Raw genomic sequence first — 22,329 nt, 5'->3', positions numbered from 1 at the left:
ACTGCACAAATAGGAGAATTGGTTTGAAGGTTTCTGACATAGGAGATTTGTAAATATATGACCACAGAAATAGAATTTGGCTTCTCTGACATCAAATTAACAGGAATCAAAATTTAGCCTGGCATGAGGAAGAACAATGTTGCTGAAGATGATAGAGTTGCGTTGGTTTACATAACTCATGTTGCACCATAGTTTATATGTTAATTATACATTAAAGATAGGTAATACTTTCTCATCTAAAATAGTCTCTTCAGCTTGATTAAATGCTATTGTACTAATTACAGTACTTAAAAATTCTTATTTCCTATTTTGTAATTTATATTCTCTCATTTTCTTTTGTGGGGAGAGGAAGAGTCATATAGGGCAAATGTCATATAGGGCAAACACATTTTACATTTATTCCTCATCTGTGCTTCCTTCTCTGTTTCTTCCCTATTCAGAAGTTTATAGAGTTTGAAGATGCACTGGAGCAGGAGAAGAAAGAACTACAAATCCAAGTGGAACACCTTGAATTTCAGACTCGACAGCTGGAGCTGAAGACCAAAAACTATGCAGATCAGAGTAAGCACAGTTGTACACCAGACATGATTATACACTTTGCCTTCTACACAGATATACTGCCACTTTGAAAATATTTTTCATACTTTTTGTTGGTTTAATGTAATTTACACAAAGCCTGAAATGCCTGGGCATCCCTTACTTTGGTATAAAATTCTGATCCTTCTAAAGAATGGGATATATCCACACTACTTTAGTAGCAGCTTCACTGCTTCTCGTGTGGAGCATGCTCAGTCTCTCCAGATGCAAGATTTGGGCCACTGGTGAAGCTTTGGAACCTGGTTTACAGTTTCTCCTTGTCCCTGAATAGAACCTCCCATTTTTTTCTCATAGAAACTATTACATTTATTTGTTTGTTTATTTATTTATTTATTTTTACAATTTCTTCCTTAACATGTGCAGCCATGCTTTGTTGGCTGAGGTTTCCCTCAGAATTCATTGGTGTTTTGTCCAGTACTCCTGCTCCTCAAATAGACAGAGGTGCCCATCCCAGAGGGTGATTGTTGTCGAACTAGAATACTTACAGGGCACCAGGCTATTGCTGAAGAACTCTTCTTCTGTGGGGAACATGCAGGTACCCGTGAATTGAGTTTGTAGTGATGACCAGATCCCATAGTGTGCATTATTCTGTACCGGCTTGTTTTGTTCAGTAGGTGCAAACTAATTTCTAACAAAATATGCTTTGCGACTTCTAGTTTCTTTTGAGAGCCTGATGTGTGTTAGCTGATGGTTGGAATCTTCCCTTGATAGTTTCACGACTGGAGGAACGTGAATCAGAAATGAAGAAAGAGTATAATGCTCTACATCAGCGTCACACAGAGGTAGGATGTCATCTCATTATTGCTAAATAAATAAACTATTAGCTTATATGTAAAGTCATGTCAAAGAATTCAGCTTTACAATACTAGTGATGACTAGAGCTTCTGAACTTTGGGAATATCAGAAATATATGAATGGAGGGTGTAAAGAGGATGGAGCAAGGCTCTTTTCAGTGGTGCCCACTGACAAGACTGGAGGCAACTGGCACAAACTGGAACACAGAAGGCTCTCTCTGAACATGAGTAAAAACTTTACTGGGAAGATGATAAGCGCTGGCACAAGTTGCCTAGAGACATGGTGGAGTCTCCATCCTTGGAGCTATTCAGAAGCCATGTGGACGTGGTCCTGGGCAACCTACTCTAGGTGGCTGTGTTTGAGCAGAGACGTCAGACCCGTTGGACCCCAGGAGGTTCCTTCCAACCTCACTGGTTCCGTGATTCTGTGAACAGTGCTGCACTACCTCATCTCCCACTGCCAATGAGCCTCCAGGACATGTCTTACATTACTTTTGGGTATGCTCTGTCATGGCTCTTCCATTATAAGATTAAGTCATTTCCGACACTATTTGCTGTCAGATCTTCTGTCAGATTAGTCCACTCACATCATAAGCTTAGAAGACAAGAGCAAAGTCAAGGAGATGTGCAAAAAAAAAAAAGGGGAATTGCAAATGGGTGCTGGAGAATATCAAACAAAAGCAGAAAATGAGTCTTTTTTTCTCTGATTGGCTCATGGATTTTTCTCTCCTCACAGATGATCCAGACCTATGTGGAACACATTGAACGATCCAAGATGCAGCAAGTTGGGGGAAATAATCAAACTGAGGGCAGTCTACCTGGGAGAAGGTAGGGCCATAACCTCTCCATGTAATGTATGCCATCTGGGAACTTAGAAACAGTGCACGTATTTGAGAGGGAGAAACCAGAAGCAGGATCTTTCCTTGTGAGCATGGATTGTAGTTGAAGTTTTTTTGTAATGGGTTGTGGGTACACTTGACGACAATGAGCTTTATGTGTTCTTAGGCTTAGGCTTTGTCATGCTGCTATTGATGGGGGACCTCTGCAAAAATACATTTGTGTTCTTAGGTAGCATGTAAAAGGCTAAAATGGTTGGAGGTGTCAAATAATGTGTGTGTGTGTGTGTGCGCGTCTTTGTATGTGTGATAGCCAGCAAAACCATAGCAATTAAATGCGTTAGCCGTTATAGGATTTTTTTTTCCCTGTTCCTTCAAGGGAAGCTTTCTGTGAGTCAGTCACCCAATAGACCTATTTATGCCCAAGAAATTGATTCTTTCCTCCCTCCCAACCCTGTTTTCAGAGCACCAAACTGGTAAGAACCAGCCTTTGTTTAAAGAAGGTAGTGGTAGGAAAGGAGTTCAGTATATAGAAGAACTAGTCTTTTGTAGTCTTAGAAGTCTTAGAACAAATTTAAAGCATAGAAGTCATGGTTACATTGATTTCAGTACAGATACATCTGGTTTTAACTGGTATGTGAAGGAACCAAATGATTTCTCTCTGCTGGTACTGTATACCAGTAACATTGCCCACAGGGTGAGAAGTAGAAATGATGTTCCATAAATACGGGTTAGAGAAGTAATAGATCACATAACACATAATCTGCTCAGATAAGCATAATACGTTAAATCACTCAGCCATACAAAAAAGATGTTTTCAGTGGAAATTTTTGTACATCGCAGTTTACTATTTGTGTTAATCATCACATGCTAATGAGATGATTAACACTATAGTGACACTGTCTAACCCAGGAAGTTTTAAACTAAAACAGTATTTTCCAGGGAAACAATATTGATGAAGTGACATGCTGCAGGAGATTAAATCTTTTTGTTGTCTTTGCCTGTCTTTTTTTAACTTTTAAATTTCTTCCGGCCTTGAGGAATGTTAAAAGGTTTTGCACACATGCTGACCACAAGCCATGGGAGCTGTTGGTCTGAAAAATAGATAGAGACAGAACCAGCTGCACAGGAATACTTGGAAAAGAGTGCTCGCTAGGTGCATACTCCATCATCTCTTACAAAATATGTCTGACTGATCTTGGTTAATATCTGTGAACTTCAGCTGGTTAATATCACTGAACTTCACTCAAAAACCAAATCTTTGGGAAGCATTAGGCTAAGAAAAAGAGTGGGGATGGCATGTCAGGCTATACACAAAGGGCAGCATGGGCAAAGGCATGGAGATTAAAGTACTGAGAAAACAGATAAATGGAAAGCCGTGAAGGTTTGTGAAGTATCATCTGGTATGGATGATGAAATGCAAAAGAAGAGCATTGAACAAAATTTGGAGATGAAGAAAGAGAAAAATTATTTGAAATTAAGAATAAAATATATTAAGAATAAAGGAAGAATATGTGAGGATATTTAGTAACTTGTATTTAGGTCTGTAACACTTAAATACTAGAATGTCAGTTGGTTTTGGGGTAATGTGGAATGGAAATTTCAGGTCTTGGCATAGGACATGTAAATACCCTCTGTCTGCTATGGCTCCCTGTAGCTGGATTGGACTGCTCTGGAAAAGATGGAATTCAAATTGCCAAAGTTTTGACTGTGTATTGTAAGAAAGAAGAAGGGAGAGAAAAAGAGATCCAACCCCACCTTGTCAATGAAAGTGGCTTGAAGGATGGAAAGGGAGTAATAAAAGACATGAATCTTCAGAAACTTTGGTAACTAGCCTGGGACTCCTGCCAGGTTCCCTGCAGCCTTGGAGTCACACAGTATCCTGAGCTGGAAGGGACCCACGAGGATCATTGAGTCCAACTCCAGACTTCACACAGGGCAACCTAAAGGTTAAGCCATATATCTAAGAGCATTGTCCAAACACTTCTTGAACACTGACAGGCTTGGGGGCATGACCATGCTCTGGGGAGCTTGTTCCAGTGCTTGACCTCCCTCTCAGTGAAGAATTTTTTTCAATGCTGTCTACTTGCTATTTCATTACCTCCCATAATAATTAAAGATATTTCTGTAGCCTTGGCTACAAGAATAACTTGCAGCTGGAAGATACTGGTATCTCAGAGAAAGATCCTTTATTTATTCTGAATCAGTTGATAAGATTTCTGTACTCATTTATAAGGCTACCAAAGCCTTACATAAAGGAAGGAAAGACACAGTTATATGTGAATCAAGGGGGACTATTTACCCTTCCTCTTATGACAGTTGAATAGTCCTTTTGAAAAAGAGTATCTTACAATATTTCTTCTAGAGAGGAATAACTAAAGGCTGTTGTAGTTGTTGAGTGGGCTGTATAGCAAGTTATCTCTGTGCTCTATTTTCTGCAAAAGAGTAAATGAGTCTTACAACAGAGAGTGGTTTAGGAGAGCAGAAATAATTGCAGAATACAGTGTTTGGCATCTGGCTAAATTGTCTAAAATATAAAAATCTATTGGGGGGAAAAAAAATCAAAAGATAGATAGCCATCTTCCTAGGCAAAAGAGGCAGGCATGAGGGGTGTAGAAAGCAAGAGAAGACATGGTGGAGAAAGAATCAGTAGTTTGCAGGTGTTCTTCTGTTCATAAAATCTCCCTTATCAGACTTATTTTTCTTCCTTCGCCTCTCCCTCTTGCAGTCTGGAAGTCCACAGTGAGCCCCCAGAACATGGTCTGATCCTAGTGTTAGAGCTGAAATGGGATAAGTGTGGTAGGCATGTTTCCCTTCCCACTTACCCTTCTGTAAATAAGAATGTATCTGTGGAAGTACTTACTTACACAGTAAAATTATAAAAGTACCATAGGGAAAAGCATACTTAGGGCTTCTCTCTTTTAAGGGGTGGTTCATATATGCACCTGCCAAATTTGGGTTGGACTGCATTTTAGAAATTGATTTTAATGAGATTTTCCTTCCCTAACTTTCAAATAAGCTAATATTAATCGTGGCTTTATGTTATCATTCCATGAAAGAGATGCACAGTGAAAAGTGTTACTGGTTCTATCTGGAAGACTCCCGTTCTCTGGGATGAAGGGCAAAATTTTCATCAAGAATTGCCTCTTCACATCAGAGAAATAGTCTTTCACCCTTTTAAGTGTGGCATATATTGCTAGTCTCCTTGGAGAGAAAAAAGCGAGAAACACTGTATGCCTATGAAAGCCCTGATGGGATAGTGATCCGAGTTTGTAGGAACCACCAGTGGAAAATGGGACTTTTTCCTTCATTTCAAGCTTCGCACTGTTCGTGTGTGTGTGTGCGTGTGCGTGCGTGCGTGTGTGTGTGTGTGTGTGTAGCTCTGTGTCTGTATATGCTTGTGCACAAGCACTCGGGTCAGATGTGGTTTTGTGTCACTGCACAGCTGGGTGGGGGTGAATGCCAGCGTCTATCTTGGTGCACTGATGCGCACTGCGGTGGACAGAGGCATAATTTCTTGTGGCCTGTCACACAAATTTGAGTGCATTTATTTATTTTCATCTGTGGATGTGCTTGGGTGTGTTAGACTGCATAGGGGTGCATATTTGCATAAGACCGTAAGTACACCGAGTATGTTTGCGGGTCACCTGGGAGAAGTTTGTACAAGAACTGTTGGGGGGTATGTATATTAACCGCCATCCAAGAGTGGTAATGAGTACAGTGCACACTTCCACATAGTGTGGATTACAGTGGATGCGTATCCCGTGTCTGTTGTAGGACTGCATGTTTGCATGACCTTTGCTCTCTAATGGTTGTTTTTTTGTCTCGCTTTTTGTGCGATTGCTGCTCTGTTTTGGCTGTTATGTTTGTCACTGCAGTCATCGCCAGTCATGGAGGAAAAGGTAAATCCTATTGCTGCATCTTAACTTAGTTAATCCTAGTTTTGGAGGTTGCTGTTGAGTGGCAACAGTGTGATGCTGGGAATGTACCGTACCGGCATGTTTGCCCTATTTGTCTACTGGCACCTGTGTTAGACTTGCTTGTTCAGGTGAGGCAGAGGGAGCCATCAAGCTGCTGGGATAACACATCAGGAAGAAGCTTGTGTACTCAAACGCAGAAGACACAGTTCCGTCCCAAAACAGGATCAGTCCTCTGTGGTTGGACATTTACACTTCACGTCCCAGAATGTTTTAAAAAGTCATCTTTTGTCCCTTATTTTACTGTAGAGTACAAGGCATGCATATTTGCTGAGTGGGACAGAAAATGTGTGTCATGGTTAGTAGCTCTCTGAAGGCACTGCTGACTTTGGGCTGGGCAGTGAGTTCTATGCCCAGAACCTGCAAAGAGAGCAGTTCTTGCCTTTAAATGCTGGCAAACAAACCATAGTTTTGTTATGTTTTATAAGGTTTAGGATGTTACTTGTAGAGCATGCTGATCCCAGGTTTTGGCTACGGCAAACCTTTATTGAGGAGTTTGCTGTTTACCTTGTAATGCAAGGTGGAACTAGCCAAGTGTTAAGAGTCACCCTGTACTGGAAAGAATTGGGTGTATGAAGGTTACTTCAGCACTCAAAAGACCAGCCCTGAGGATACTCTAAATTTCTTTGAAGACTGGCAGTCAACCCCAGGACTGCAAAGCTAAAGTTAGCTCTTCTGTGGTGTTTGTTCTTTCCCCTTCCCTGGGAGGTTCAGAAGAGGCTGTAAGGTGTTTCCAGAGAAACTCAGCAAGGAAATTTCCTAACAATCTACGTTAAAATCCTTTCCTGAAGATCCTACAGCTTCTGATGCTATGGAGACTTTGTACCTCTGTTTCTGTTTAGCAGGGATTGTGAAGTTTATACGTTCCCTGTACATTCAATGGGGTGCTGTATCTTCTTGCATATTGAATGTGCATGTGTTTGTACATGAACACAGAAATAAGCTATGGGTTCCCAGAAGAAATCTGACAGAGATTACCTAAAGAGGAAGTGTAATTTAGTCTTCTTGTAGCACACATTTGGGATGGCTTATATTTCTCAGTGCTGTCAGTGACTTGCGTCAGGCCATCCCAGCATAGTCACAAAAGTGTTTATATTATAGCATGTTGTTAGATACTCTGACTGCACCATTTATTTTGCAAGGAATGTTTTGCAGTTATAGGAAATTTTCTCCAGCTATGGACACCTGTGAAGCATGACTCTCTTAAGGACCATCATTCTAACCTGGAGAAGAGGAAAGATAAGAAACTAATGGTTAAAGCAGCTCAAAAGATGGCCTTTTTTTCTTTTCCCCTCCCTTAAAAGAATGATTCTTTTGAAGTAGACTCTTTGGGACCCTTGAGTTATTTCTTTAACTGTAAAACTAGGACTTTTCTGTCTTTGTGGCATAGAGTTCCAATTTCTAGTTTTGAATCTCTTAATAATCTCTTATACATAACTGACTATACTTTTTGTGGCTTTTAGATCAGTAAAGTGCCAGGGGTGAAGATTTCATATTGGGGGAAAAATTTCCCTAGTATGTTATTTAGAAACTTAAAACACAGCTGTTTGTTAGAGACTTTCAGGATCTTGGAATGATAGCAGTAGGATAAAGAGAAGTAAATGCAGGCAGAAAGACAGAAGTACATGTACTTCAGCATCATGACCTATTGGGAGCAGGCATAGATGGCAGGGGAGATGTCATAAATCAGTATTTAGGCAAACAGCAGTGAAATGTTTTGTATAAACCTTCAGCGATTTTTAATATTTGAAAGTAACAAGCACCAAGGTGTGTTTTGAGTGGAAAGGCTACAAGGAAACTGATAATTCCTATCACATATGAATCTGGTTTTGAATCTGTTGAAAGATGACTGCATCTTCTCTATAAAAGAAAGTCAGGTTAATCAGGTTGTGTCAATGATCTGTGTTCCTCTAAAATCCAGTTATGTGCTGCCTTTGTAGGACGGTTTGTGTATGAAACTTCCATGTACGAGTCTTTAGGATCTTCAGGAGAGAATTTAATGCAGATTCTTAGGAAAAGCGCATCCCAAATCTCCTTGCTGGGCCACACTGGAAACACCTTTCTGCCCCTTCTGCCTGTCCAAGATAGGCCACAGCAAGCAATTATTCCTCAGCACAAGCAACACTGACACAGCGGTGCAACAAACTGCGTTGGCCAGGCAGTGCTAAGCATGGGAAGGTTGAGCATTTTGGTTTTCTCCACAAACGTTGTCTCCTCTGCTAGACACTCCACCACCTCCTTCCTTCATAAATGAGCTGGTTCATGCACCATCTCCTGTGTTAGTGTGTTTGCATACGTGCTGGGGGCCTTAGGTCCTGCTGCGTTTGTTTTGCCCACGGTCATGGGTGAGGAGGTTGTGATGGTTGCCTAGCCTGGTCATTAGACCAGTGCTGATGATCATTAAAGAAAGGCACATGAAGGTCTACTGTTATTAATACTGGTGTACAGAAGGGCAGATTTTATCACCTTGCACCAATAAGCAGAAGTCCCATATAGGCGTAGGTGAAGTACCATCATTGAACCCCTTTGTGGGTGCATGTTACCCAGAGGATCAGCTTAGTTCACCTCTGCAGGGCCACTGGAGTCCAGCTAGTGGAGGCTGCTGGGGGTATCCCCTAAATGGATGTGTACTCTGTCCCTGCAGCCCTGCTTCTCTGGCACAAAACCAGTTGCCGATTTCGGCATGCTGCTGCAGCCTTTTCCATCTCCACTGCTTGCTCTAGATTTTCTCCCACTGGAACTTGGTCTTAAAACCTGTGCCAGCTTTTATATTCAGAATCAAACCCGCAGCTAGCTAGTCACCTGCAATTGCCAGAAAGAAGAGGATGAAGAAAATGTAATTACAGACATCTGGCAATGTGAATGATTCATTCATTTATACCTTCATTTGATTTCTGAATTTTGAGTGCCTTGGAGGGGGTCAGAGAGTACAAATATTATTTTTCTTGCTTAATATTGGAAGTGATCCAAAACCCTCTGATTTCTGCTGTTGGAGCTAACCAGATTTGGGGTGGAGTGTACAGAAGTGCCGTGTAGATGACACTTAGTTAAAAGCCTCCTTCCTGACCTGGTGATGACTTCTCTAGGATCTATGGGAGCTTTTTTTTTTTTCTGTGAGAGTTGCTTGCTGTGGCTTGTTTTCCCACAGTACCTTTGTTTCTTAGAAGATACACTGACTTAAATTGGCTGATGGTTCCCTGCATTTTTGCATTCCCCCAAAATCTTTTGTACTGATGGAGAAGTCAGTCATGCCTGTTGTGGTCACTTGATGCCGTCCCTCTTAGAGTCTCCCCAGAAAGAGGTATAGCTCTAGCAGTAGACACTATAGGTCTGAGGAGACAACATCATGGAAGTATGGGAGTTGGGAGTTCATACAGCTGCTATGTGAGGGGAAGAAGTGCAATTCAGTTTCTAGTGACTAATATTTCACATAAGCTAGCATGCTGTTTCTTTTCTATAGGAACCTTGTAAATGGCTAACAGATTGATTTCCCCTCTCTCTGTTTCTCTGTTTAGCAGGAAGGAACGTCCTAACTCTCTGAATGTCTTCCCCCTCGCGGATGGCATGGTACGTGGGCAGATAGGGGCCAAGATCGTCCCAACACTGGACCACTGGCACCTGAGTGACCTCGGCCAGCTGCAGTCCAACTCCAGCTACAAGGTTTTATAGACCATCACGGAGCAAGGGTTTCCCACTCTCCCACTGTCAATAGCATCCCACGTTTTCATTAAGATGGAGACCGATCTGTGTCCATAACCCTTTGCAGCCTCTCCCTGCTTTGTGTCTGCTCCCTTGGTAGCTGTGCTGTGGGAGGATATACTTTTGCAGATCTGGCATATGGTGCGGGAGGGATTTGACACAGCTCCTCATGCTTCTTGTCTCAGTGATAATCTCCTTTACTTGGCTGGCCCCAAGTTGAGAGGAATCTGTGGGGAGGCAGTTAGAGATTTAGGAAGGTAAATCCTTCACTTTTTTATAGCTTATCTGGGAGAGGAAGTGGTGGAACCTGTCCCCTCTCTCCCCCTCGATAAGAGCAGTGTTTTTGCACCTCAGCTGGACTAGGCATTGGATTGCACTTGCTTTCCAGTGTTTGTCCTTTCTGACTAATGGCTGTTCTGCCCTTCCTATCTTCATTAAAAGGTCTCCTAATCCTCTCTGGATGCCCAAGTCTTGCACTGTGCTTAGAAGTCTTAAGTTCCTCATACATCTTGTCATTGCTCTAGACTTGCATTGTCTACCTTCAATACACTTGTCAACTTCAATGCACTGCCTTCTGCACTGGGGCTTGCCAAAAAACTCACAGCACTGCAACTGCATTGAAGCAGCTGCATGGTTCTGCCTGTTGCTTGTGGTGCTCTGCTCTGCCATTTGGAGACTGCTCTGAGCACAAAGACCCAGATGTTGTACTCTTACAGGTTACTGCAGTTGTTTACAGTTTAGACTGCACATGGTGACCCACATCTTCCATGAGCTGTACCTGTAGACTTCTCAAAGTCTTTGTGCTCAGGATCCCACCAAATTCCTCTCTTTGAATGATGTTCCACAAATGCCTGGTGGCAGGCCTGAGAGCCAGTGGTGCATCTACCCAGCACGGCTTACAGTATGTCCATCGGTATCTCACAGAACTTCTGGTCTGCTTTAAAAGTGTTTGATAAAATTTACTTTCTCTCTGCCTGGAATTTGTAGAACATCAGGTGGTTTATATGTCACATGTAAGGACTGGTGTCCTTTTGAGAAGTTGTAAATCACTAATCCTGTAAAATACATTGAGGCAGTAAAGGCAAAGAGGAGGAGAAAAAAACCAAAGAAAAAACGCAACTTGTTGTGCCCACTCTGCATGTCTCCAGATTACATTAATGGTACTTTGGCCTGAGGGGCTCTGCGGGAGTGGCGTCCTTGATGCATAGCACAAGAAATTTAGACAAATTCAAAATTTATGCAGAAAAACAAAGCAGCAACTTCCCTTTTTTAACACTACCTTTGTAAAGTAGCCAGGCTTAGCACAGCACAAACCTTTGCACTTCGTCAGCTCTCTGCCATCATGGCAGTTGGAAATCCAAAAGTGAGATCTTTGGATAGGGAGGAGACTGTTCTTGGAACCCAACCCTTGCTGTAGTATTAGAGGCACAGAAATTTGGGAATCGTAGCAACTTGCAGAAAGCCAGTCGGGTCCTACAGTCATTTCTGGAGAGTTTTGCCTGGAATTAGGGAATAGCAATGCCACAGTGCAATAACATAACTAGGGATGGTGGAGATGAAGATAAAACATGAATGTGTTTCTTCAGACTTATGCTGTGCCAACACAACACTGCTGCAAGGACACAGACAGCAGTCAAAATGCACAGAGACCAACTCACTTCTGGTCCTGGAACCAGTTTATTCCTTGGGATCTCCAGGCAGTGCTGCACACTGTGGTGTGAACATGCCCTCGAGCTGTTCTAGTGATCAGGCATGTGTGGCAAGTGTTAGTTTTTAGAGAAGGGCTGGGAGGACACTGGGGCTAGATCCATCTTCCACAGACTTGCTAAGGCGTAATTCTTTAAGCAGTACCACTGCAGAACTTCCAAAAGAAGTTGAGTGGATCTTGCTGATAACCCAGCATCTGCATTGCAGGAGAATGCAGCATGAACCCAGATAAACTGGAATCTTTGATGTCCCAAGTTCAGGTAATGGAGGAGTACTGACTGGATCTCTTAGTCATTTGTTGTTGGTGGTGTCAGGCCAAAAAAACCCATTTCTGGTTACAAGAAAGCTTTGTGCAGAAGTAGTAGCGTGCTGGTCCAAATGTATCTGACGGGTAGTGCTGGGATTTGCGTTGGTGCTCATGAGGGAGACTCAGAAATGGGATGCTGGGTTTAATGAGGCTAGCCGGTAGGGTAGAGTTAGAGAGCTTGGGCTGTGGAAGACTTGGATGGGGTAGTGTGTTACAGAGGATTTCCTAAGAGTATGGAGCAAACCTATGAGTAATTAAAGGATGTGATTGACTGGCTGACTAGATTTGCAATTTGGAATGGAGATTTTCCTCCTGCAAGCTTTTTGCACACTCTCTGACTGGAATGCTATTTCTTAAATATTAATCTCATCAGTACTTCTCATGCACTCCTCACCTCTTCTTCAGCAGCTCTGACATTTCGCTGACATCAGCTGCATACACGTGACTCACCTTCCCAGCCTGACTCTTCTGACTAGTTTTCCTTCTTCATGGGGCCATACTATAGTTATATTTTAAGTGTCCTTGTATACTTTTTATTACTATTTTCTGTTTTAGTTGCTGTCATTATTTTATTTTTAAATTCAGTTGTACATTTATTTTATACAATGTTTTGGAGATGAAAGTCCTTAACGTTTTTGTTTTTATGTACTATGCTTTCAGTGTTATAACCATACAATTGTGGCTTCTCATGGTGACATATGACTGCTATGAATGTTGGGCCTTTGCAATGCATTTTGGAGGTCACTACTACACATTTGATGTTTAGGAGGTTGACAGGTATGGCTGTAGGTAAGTGGTGGTTGTGGAGAGTATTCTTTGGGTGAGCTATGGGTTATGGAGAATGCCTCCTATGCTGTAGAGGAGAGCTGTACACTTAGTGGACTATTTAGCATTAATGGAGCACTCAGACCAATAGAAGGAAGATACCAGCAAAGATTGATAGAGCTTCTGGACTGTGAAGAGAAGTGCCTTGGTAGTATTTACATTTGGGAGTAATTTCTCCAATGCAGGCTGGTAGGTTGATAAAGTACGTTTCCTAGGTAAATACAGGATGTATAACCAAAGAGTAAGTGAAAGACCAAGGTAATTACTGACTGGTGTGTTCTGGGTGAGGGGCAGATTATGTCAATAAACAAGAAGTTACAGGATATCTCTCATACAAATATCACCCTATAGACACTGATGATACAGGGTTTCTGAATGACATCTAGTTCATAAGAACAAGGAATGACATGTGGACCCACCTGGGTGTCTCTTTTACAGTGCTAAGCACAGCAGGCATACTGCAGTTGAAGTAGTACAAGGCTTCCTGGATCGTATTTTTTCTCAAAGGCCTGGTTTGATTTTTTTTTCTTTACATATAAGGAAAGTAGCTCCTGAAAGACGAATATGAAGTAGAGGTGGGAAGTGTGGTTTTCACATGTAGCAGCCTAAGCGGAAAGTCCCCATCTCAGTCTTGATGCTAAAATCAGCAAATGTGCAGGGAGATGACTTGAATGTCCATGTGGGAATGTGTGTGCTGTTTGGACTGACAATGCAGAAACTATATATTAAATGTGGATCACATTTAATGGTAATGCAGTTTTAAAAAATCTTAATTTCCAATATAAATGCACAGATGCAATATAAAACCTTTGACTTCCACAGTGCAGTGTACAAGAGGAATTTTAAGATAAGCATACAGAGGCCAGTCTAATTAAAGGAAGATCTTAATAAGATTCCAGATTTAAAAAAAAAAAAAGGCTGCAAAGGGTTAAGTCACCATTTTTTTTCAGTCTTCTCTCTCATCCCATTTTGAATTTTTTTGTCATGTTGTGAAGGTATTATTAGAACAAGAGAACGAGACTTCCAAATTAGTGAAGTGAAACAGCGTCACAGCTCCAAGGTTGGGAGGCTCAGAGCAGCCTCTGAGCAGAATCATGATCTTTCTAGTACTTGCACAGGAGGGGAGAGGCAAGTAGTAAAGTTTAAAGCTGGGTCTGGATGTGCAGATGCTGAATGTCACTGCATCCAATTGCAACTCATTATCACATATAACTCAACATTAATTTTGTCATATCCCTGCAGGCAGTAATTAGAGTGGGCTGCCGTGAAGAATGGGGAGATCTCATTTGGGTCCGGGAGTGATCACAGCATTGGTCAAGACGTTAATTGGTTGACAGTGAAGCAGTGCTGCTTTAACTGACAAACAAGGGTCACAGTGTAAAATCCTGACAGAACCTTTAAAGCCTCCCATGTTTTTTCAAGAGGTGGTATTACAAGAAATGGGGCTGTAATGTCTGTAAAACTGAGAGCCATTTGTGCGCATTTCACAATGGGAATCCATCTCCTATTTTTATTTGTAAGCTTCTGATTTTTGAGTTCTTGGGTCTTGTCCTCTCATTTGGAAGTGGGGAGACCACACCTGTTTCTACTGTGTTGTCAAGCTAGACCAGTGCCTGGCTAGCTTCTGCATAAGGTGGTATGGGGACATATAGTCTCCTGCTAGCGAAGTCAGACCATCCCAGCTTGGTATCCGCTTTGCTTCTGCAGTTTAGTGTCAAAACCGCTTTGCTGTTCTCTCATCTAGGTTGTGTTGATGGCTTACAGTAATGACATCATCCAACACCTCTTAAGAGGCCACTTCAGATCCTTCCCAAGCAGTAACCATGTTGCCTTCCAGTCTTGGGAAACACTGGCCTGGCTTACCGCAAGTGCCACAGCCCTTCAGCTTCCACTGAAGTGTGAGCTGCAGGTGCTTTTTACTTACGATAAGGTCACCTTTCCTGAGATGCATGATGAAGAGATGACATACTGATGTGACTTGTGAAAAACAGTGTTTAGTAGTAAAGGAGGAAGGCTATCAGTCCTTTCATAGGTGGGATTTGCTTGCTGAGTTCAGCATGAAAACTTACTGCTTCATTGTGGTTGCAGTGCCTAGTGTCACCCTCAAGTGCTGGACGTGTAACTGGTACAGCGAGCAAGACTCATTCTCCATAATGCTTTAAGGCAGCCATACACCAACAAATGGGAGATTAATTGAAATGTATAGCTGTGCTTTTCCCTTTTTGTTCTTCCCCCACCCTGGAATTGGTATAGTGCCCCCAGGATGAAATGTCTGAATCCGGGCAGTCCTCAGCAGCTGCCACACCGAGCACCACTGGAACCAAGTCCAACACTCCCACGTCATCTGTGCCGTCTGCTGCTGTCACACCATTGAATGAGAGCATCCAGCCCATCAGCGAATACAATGGTACGACCAAGAGCAATAAGAGGGCACGAGAAAAGCGGAACAGCCGGAACATGGAAGTCCAAGTCACGCAGGAGATGAGGAATGTCAGCATAGGTATGGAAGCTGGAACTTGGGTACTTGGTCATTAAAGTAATTGGCTTCCCAGTGCTTGTGCCCCTCTGTTACAGGAAGAGGCTGGAGACTCGAGGGGTAATCAGCTTCATAAATATAGAATTTGAAGTAGCCTTACTTAGAAAGATATATGAGTGAGACAAGGCTGATTGGATGTTAGGAGGTTTCTGGGTAGCAAGTTTTTAAAATGCCGGTAATATGAATAGTTTCGCAAGTATACAGGATGGCAGTAGGTTATTGAGTTCAGTCCCCTGCAGTTGCATTCATCCGTGTCATAGAGCCTCTTTCATGAACAGTCAAGTCCCCCAAAAGCTAACTGAACTTTTGGAAAGCTGTTTCTGGACCTTATCAATATGATAGTTAAAAGCTTCCGTTTAGTTTTCTCTCTGGATTTATTTGTAAGTGTTTTATATCCAGTTGTTTATATGCCAAATTTGTCAGTCAGGTTAAATAATTATTTTCCCTTCTGTGTGTTTATCCCATGCCCTGATGTGTTTAAAAATAGCAATTATATCCAGCTGTTTTTCTCAGCTAAATAAGCTGTTTTCTTTTAGTCTATTTCTTATATAAGAACCCCCCCAAATCTTTGGAAGTTAGAGTTGTTTTCTCTCCACTTCTGAAGTTGTTTAGTAATTTGAATTAATGATTTCTTGTCAGGAAAGCCATCACTTAAGCCTTTAGCACCAGGCTGTTTAAACAAAGAAAATGGTGTAATAACATGATAAAAGCCCCTTTCTGTTCTTTTTAATATAGCTGTGCCAATGTAGTGTCTGAGCAACTCCCAGCCTGTATTGTTTTTAGACTTGCAGCAGCCTTCAGAAATGAGAAGTGGTCTGTTTTACAAGTCATGAACTTATATACAAAAGGACTGTAAAACCCGCTGAAGACCATAAGGAAAGTCTGTGCAGGAGAACAGGGGTGAGCATAGATCTCCAAGGTTAGCATATGAATCAGATAATCATCTTTTTTCCTAAGTGATACAGATGATATTCCTCTGCTAACATTCACAAGCTTGTTCCTAACAAATTAAGACTATAAAGTAACATCTTTTGTTGTAGCATTTGAATGAGAATTGTCATGGCTGAGTCCCATTCTGTATTTTATTAGCTGCTGAGGAGGTCCCAGGGTCACAGAAGTAAATCTGCCAGAAACTAATGTAGTTCTCCATAAAAGCGTGTGGCTTCTGCATAGCCAACTGTTAAATTGTGATCTGGTTGGTGAGCCTGGCCAAAGCAAGTCAGTATAAGCATTGGTATCAGAGAAATTGAGCATGGATATCAGTAGTTTGAATGCCCTATAAATACTTGCCCTTATTTTTACATTTGCTGCTTTACAAGCTTGTTTACCATCAATAGCTTTCTTGCATCAAAGTCTGCTCTCTTCTCTATGTGTGCAACTATGATGTCACTGTGCATCTGAAAGCTTCTTTTTTCTTGGTGGAAGTATCATGTTGTGGAATCTGCTCAAGGCAGATAGTTCTGTCTTTCCTATGTGCTCTGCATATTCAGCCTTTCAGCTATTTCTCACACATAATGCCAAATCGCATCTCCATGCTGAGGAGAAGCACAGATACTTGAATTTTAATTGTGTATTTTATGCATCTATAATTAAGATGTCTGTCCATGATGTACATGCCTTAGAGCTGAACTACCAAAAAAAGGTACTCGAAAGTATTTGCAGAAAAGCTTCCCAGCTTGAAAAAATAAAGAAAAGGAATCCTCTGTTTCTGTGAGCTTGAGAACCACTGGTGTATGGATGCCTACTTTGGCAACAGATACACATCACACTTTGTCTTCAAAAGTGGCGTTTGTTGCCAGCTGGTGCACAATGCCAGCCTAAAAGAATAAAATTAACACTCAAGTTGTCATGGGCTTTGTATATTTGGCTACTGAGGCCGTTTGAAAAGGTCAAAAATTCCACATCTAACATCATTGAGGGACTAACATAGTTTACAAATTAGGTCTTTAATTCTTCAAGAATTTTTTGTGTGAACAGACACTGTGTTTATATTGCTTGTTTAGAGTAGGTGCAGGTCTGAGCTTTTGAACAGTTTGGTATCAATAAATGTGACTTGACAAGAGGAGGAAATTCCTTATTCTTTAAATACTGGCTTCAGGCTGTAGATTATACAGAAACCAGAGCAGATTTCATGTATCGGTTTTTAAGTGAAATTTCACTGTAATAGGTATCTAAACCAGTTGTAGATTTGAGAATTTGTATTGAAAAATTATTTCTATTAAAACTAAATAGTGTCAATTCATAACTGCAGTAACCTCTGTGAAGTTATACAGAAAATCACTTTGTTGTCTTCAGTCTCAGCTAAAGTTGTGTGGTGATTGGAGAGTTTTTACCAACAGATAAAATGTTTATTTGGAATTTATTTTAATGGATGAAGTATTTCTGGTTATCTCAACACATTTTAATGAGGATTCAGGCCAATGACCTTGTTGACACTCTGGTATGGTGGGGGGAAGGGGATGCTTAGGGTCTTCCTGCTCTGGAATTTTGAGGGCATCTTCCCAGCACTGGTGCATTTGTGACTCTAGATGATCAGCCGCTTTCTTTTCCTATTTTAAGACTTTGAACATGACACCATGAAATTTTAAAACCTTGATATTCAAAGCTGCAAAAGTCCCTTCAAGGAACACCATCCTGTGAAAGTCCTGATCCTATAGATCATATGTATTGTCTTACCTAGGAATGGGCAGCAGTGATGAGTGGTCTGATGTTCAGGACATCATAGACTCTACTCCAGAGCTGGATATGTGTCAAGACCCCCGCCTGGAACGGACTGGTAACAGGTATTGATTGTGACTTTTCACTGTGTGCTCTTTCGCTTGGTTTTATGAGGAGTGAGGAATGGATGCTGTGGCTCACACTGAGTTCAAGGTGCAGCTGTTTGAGAAAGTCTATATATTCTGCCTAATGTGAATATGAGGAGTCCTGACCTTCTTTGAGTTCTCCAGAGAAGGCAAATGTCTGCTGGTGGTCTGCAGAAGGATCTGTCCAGCTGACCCAACAACTGCGCTTGTTTGCCTTGCTGGTTCAGGGAGGATGGAGAGATGGAGCAACAGGAGGTTTAAGACAGGCAAAGAGAACTTGGGCTTAAGCTATCAGGAGGAGGGAGAAGATGCATTTGTCTAACAAGAGATCGGTTCTGAATTCAGTTTCTAAAACCCAAGCTTTTTTCAGTGTTAATTTTTGAAGTGTTTGAAGGGCTCTTCCTTGGTGAGACTGGTCAGAGCAATTTTGACCCATCAGTGCATTCGGGACCTCGACAAGAGTTCTCTGAACTAGCAGACTTTTACTGAACTACTCTGCTGCTCTGGTTCCTATCCATCACCTGTTTTGTGCTAAATAGAAGGCTCCCTAAAGGCTATTAATTTTGGCACTGTATTTCTGTGAGGCATGTATTAGTCTAGAATTATTAGTCTAGGTACCTTGATTCATTTTTACTAAGGTCAGGTGGTTAATTTTACAGGATTCATTAATTTTTACCCTCATCCAGTGTGTAATTTGGCACTACACCTGCAAAAATAACCCTCTAGCTCTTACAGGTATGCAGAAGATAGTACCCTGACAAAGTGAAGGCAGGATTTTCTCCCAGTCCAAATCTGGGCTGGATTTGCCCTGTTAAGCACTCTCATTGAGAAGGGTATGAGCAGCAATAACAGATGCATTTCTCAACTGTGAAACCACATACAGTTGGAGCTTCCCTCAGAATATGTAGGATGCATGGACAATTTTTAGGGTCAGATGCAGGAGGAATCTAGGTAGCTGAAACAGCTCTGTGTGGGGAAGGCAAAAGTGATGATGAGATCAGATTGAAAATTGGTCAAACCCAAGGAAAAGAAGGGAATGGAGAGGATTGCTGCACTGGGAGCTCTTCAGGCAGTGGTCTGTGGTCCAGGTAGCAAGACTGAAAGCTGCAGGAGACGCAAGCTAACTCGAGCTGCTGAACGGTGTGCTTGCTGCATTAAAAGCAGAATGCTTCTGAAAAATATACGGCTTCTGAAAGTTGACTGCTGAAGAGGTAGGTTCAAGCTGAATTAGGTCTTCTGGTCAGACACTGAGTGCTGGTTGCTTCTTGTCACTTGTGCTGCCCATTAGACTGCATGAACTGATTAATTCTGGTGCAGTCATGGCACCCATTTGCAACTCCTCAGTGCTCTCAGATATCTGGGTAGCTGTAATTTTTCTGTAATTGAAAAAAACCACTATCTTTTTTCTTTTCTCTGCAATCTGCTGTAACTCTGCAATATCAGAGGCAGCTACCGCCCCCCATTTGTAACCTCGTGGCTTTATCATCAAGACTCGATCCATCTAAGTATGAAGCCATGCAGCTTGAGATAATCTCCAGTGGTACTGACATTTCTGTTAGACTGCTGGAAAAATTGCACAGCCTCTTCATGCTGGCTGATTCCCTTCATAAAAGGCAGGGCACTTAAAAGTGTTTATACCCACATTAAGACCTTTTTTTAGAGTAGGCAGTGACAATCCCAGAGGTTGCCTCACCCTCACCTCCTGTAACAGCTGTTTTCTGTTTGAGCCTGTGATGGGTTAACCCTGGCTGAACACTAGGTGCCCACCAAAGCCATTCTATCACTCCCCCATCCTCAGCTGAATAGGGGAGAGAAAATATAACAAAAGGCTTGCGGGTCGAGATAAGGACAGGAGAGATCATTCACTATTACCGTCATGGGCAAAACAGACTCAATTTGCAAAAATTAACTCAATTTATTACAAATCAACCAGAGCAAGGTAATGAGAAGTAAAATGAAATCTCAGAACACCTTCCCACCACTCCTCCCTTCTTCCCGGGCACAACTACCTTCCCAGATTTCACCACCAAGCCCCCCCAGCGGCACAGGGGGACAGGGATGGGGTTTATGGTCATCACACGTTATTTTCTGCCGCTTCACCTCCTCAGGACGAGGGCTGATCACACTCTTCCCCTGCTCCAGCATGGGGTCCCACCCACGGGAGACAGTCCTCCACGAACTCCTCCAACGTGGGCCATTCCCACGGGCTGCAGTTCTTCACGAACTGCTCCAGCATGGGTCCATTCCACGGTGTGCAGTCCTTCAGGAGCACACTGCTCCAGCGCGGGTCCCCCACGGGGTCACAAGTCCTGCCAGAAAACCTGCTCCGTGGGCTCCTCTCTCCACAGATCCGCAGGTCCTGCCAGGAGCCTGCTCCAGCGCGGGGTTCCCACGGGGTCACAGCCTCCTTCGGGAACCCACCTGCTCCGGCGTGGGGTCCTCCACGGGCTGCAGGTGGAGATCTGCTCCACCGTGGACCTCCCTGGACTGCAGGGGGACAGCCTGCCTCACCAGGGTCTTCCCCACGGGCTGCAGGGGAATCTTCGCTCCGGCGCCTGGAGCATCTCCTCCCCCTCCTTCTTCACTGACCTTGGTGTCCGCAGGCTTGTTTCTCTTACATGTTCTCACTCCTCACTCCGGCGGCAGTTTCTCCCCGTCCCAACTTTTTTTCCTTCTTAAAAATATTATCACAGAGGCGTTGCCACTATCACTGATTGGCTCGGCCTTGGCCGGCGGCGGGTCCGTCTCAGAGCCGGCTAACATGGGCTCGCTCTCTCTCGAACACAGGGGAAGCTTCCAGCAGTTTCTTACAGAAGCCACCCCTGTAACCCCCCCCGCCCCCGCTACCAAAACCTTGCCAAACAAAACCAATACAGAGCCATGAGTCTGTCAAGAAATGCAAGAAGGTTCTTGGTGGTAGCAAAGTCACTAAGAGGCAGAAATGTGCTCCTGTGTGATACGATTAGAAAACATTAACTTTGATTTACCTTTAATGAAATACTTTTTGCTGACATGTGAAGAAGCGTTTTGGTGCATAGACTCACCCAAAGAAGAAACTAACCCTTCAGGCTGATTTCACTTACTCATTGGTGAAGAACAAAAGACCATTGCTGTTTTCAACATTTGAGTCCTTACCTGATCTTACTGCTAAGGTTGCTATCTAAATTGATAGGAGTGTGGGAATCCTTGCAGTCTGAAAAGTCAGAGGTGAGAGCTTCTGTGAGTTGAAATTTTTCTATCAAATATTGAGTAGTCATTAACTATTATGATTTAAAAGGAAGTCAGCTGGAGTCGAGCTTTGAGGTTGTGCATGATGGGTACTTGTCCTTGATATGGGGAATAAAACATGCTTTTTTCTTTACTCAATATGTTCCCTGAATCAGCCCGTGGTGAACAGGTGGGATGTGCTCTCAGGGTTTTGATTGCTGGGACATTCTGTATTTCAGAGAGAAATGTTCTAGCTTAAGTGTTGCCAGGTAACAAAAGTTCTTGGTTTGTTTTCTTCCCACAACAGCCCAACACAGGGGATTGTGAACAAAGCATTTGGCATCAACACAGACTCTCTATATCATGAACTTTCCACAGCAGGATCCGAAGTTATCGGAGATGTTGATGAAGGAGCAGATCTGCTAGGTAAAAACTTGTTTAGAACCATTCTGTTTTCTCTGGTACAATGACGACTATATCAAGCTTCTAGAAGAACTTAAATTCTCTTTGTATTTCAGAACTTGGATGTTTAGCTTTTAAAAAAGTGGCATGGAAATTGAGACATTATGTGACTGAAATATGTACCTGCAGTACAGTAATGCTTACTTAGAAAATAACTGAAACTGTTGTGTAACTTTTATTTGGATCGTCTTTATGTGCATAAGTTATTTTTCTATAGGATTCTCCTACACAAACAGTTTGAAGACAAAATTTGCTCCTTCTGCTTCCTCCCCCAAATTCCCCCCTCCCCCCCCCCGAATTTTACACACTAGCAATTTCACTTGGAATAAAGAGTTTGTTTGAAATTTGCAAGGAAGTAACTCCTTTAGTTAAGTTTTTGAAGTTTAAATTATATGGAAATAATATGGTCTGTATTGCAGTTTTTACCCTTTTATAGTCAGTCTGAGAGATGTAGCAATGTACTTAGGCTGATTTTGAAGAAGCTGGTAATACCTGAAGTCTGGTTGTATTCCATATTCCTGATTAGGCCTTTGAAGCAGTCAGAGGAGCAGCTTTGCCTCAGGTAGCAGTCTGAGTCC

At 42.4% G+C, this 22,329-nt stretch overlaps 1 protein-coding gene across 25 annotated transcripts in view; it reads left to right on the top strand.

Moving 5' to 3' along the window:
• MAPK8IP3 (mitogen-activated protein kinase 8 interacting protein 3) overlaps positions 1-22,329 on the top strand; it is a 78,691-nt gene that overhangs the window by 23,612 nt on the left and 32,750 nt on the right. For 16 of the 25 annotated variants that reach the window (XM_049791429.1, XM_049791427.1, XM_049791424.1 and 13 more), the window contains exons 2-9: positions 441-561; positions 1,309-1,379; positions 2,128-2,219; positions 6,106-6,129; positions 9,720-9,864; positions 14,996-15,242; positions 17,959-18,061; positions 21,597-21,715. In XM_049791429.1, coding sequence (XP_049647386.1) covers positions 441-561; positions 1,309-1,379; positions 2,128-2,219; positions 6,106-6,129; positions 9,720-9,864; positions 14,996-15,242; positions 17,959-18,061; positions 21,597-21,715 — 922 coding nt within the window. The remainder of the gene's footprint in view (positions 1-440; positions 562-1,308; positions 1,380-2,127; positions 2,220-6,105; positions 6,130-9,719; positions 9,865-14,995; positions 15,243-17,958; positions 18,062-21,596; positions 21,716-22,329) is intronic. The other 9 variants (XM_049791440.1, XM_049791435.1, XM_049791428.1 and 6 more) reach the window with 5 other exon arrangements.

The sequence above is a fragment of the Accipiter gentilis genome, chromosome 33, assembly GCF_929443795.1.
Source record: "Accipiter gentilis chromosome 33, bAccGen1.1, whole genome shotgun sequence".
Classification (NCBI taxonomy): domain Eukaryota; kingdom Metazoa; phylum Chordata; class Aves; order Accipitriformes; family Accipitridae; genus Astur; species Astur gentilis.
The sequence above is the reverse complement of the archived record's forward strand: the minus strand, read 5'-3'. Positions and strand labels throughout refer to the sequence as shown.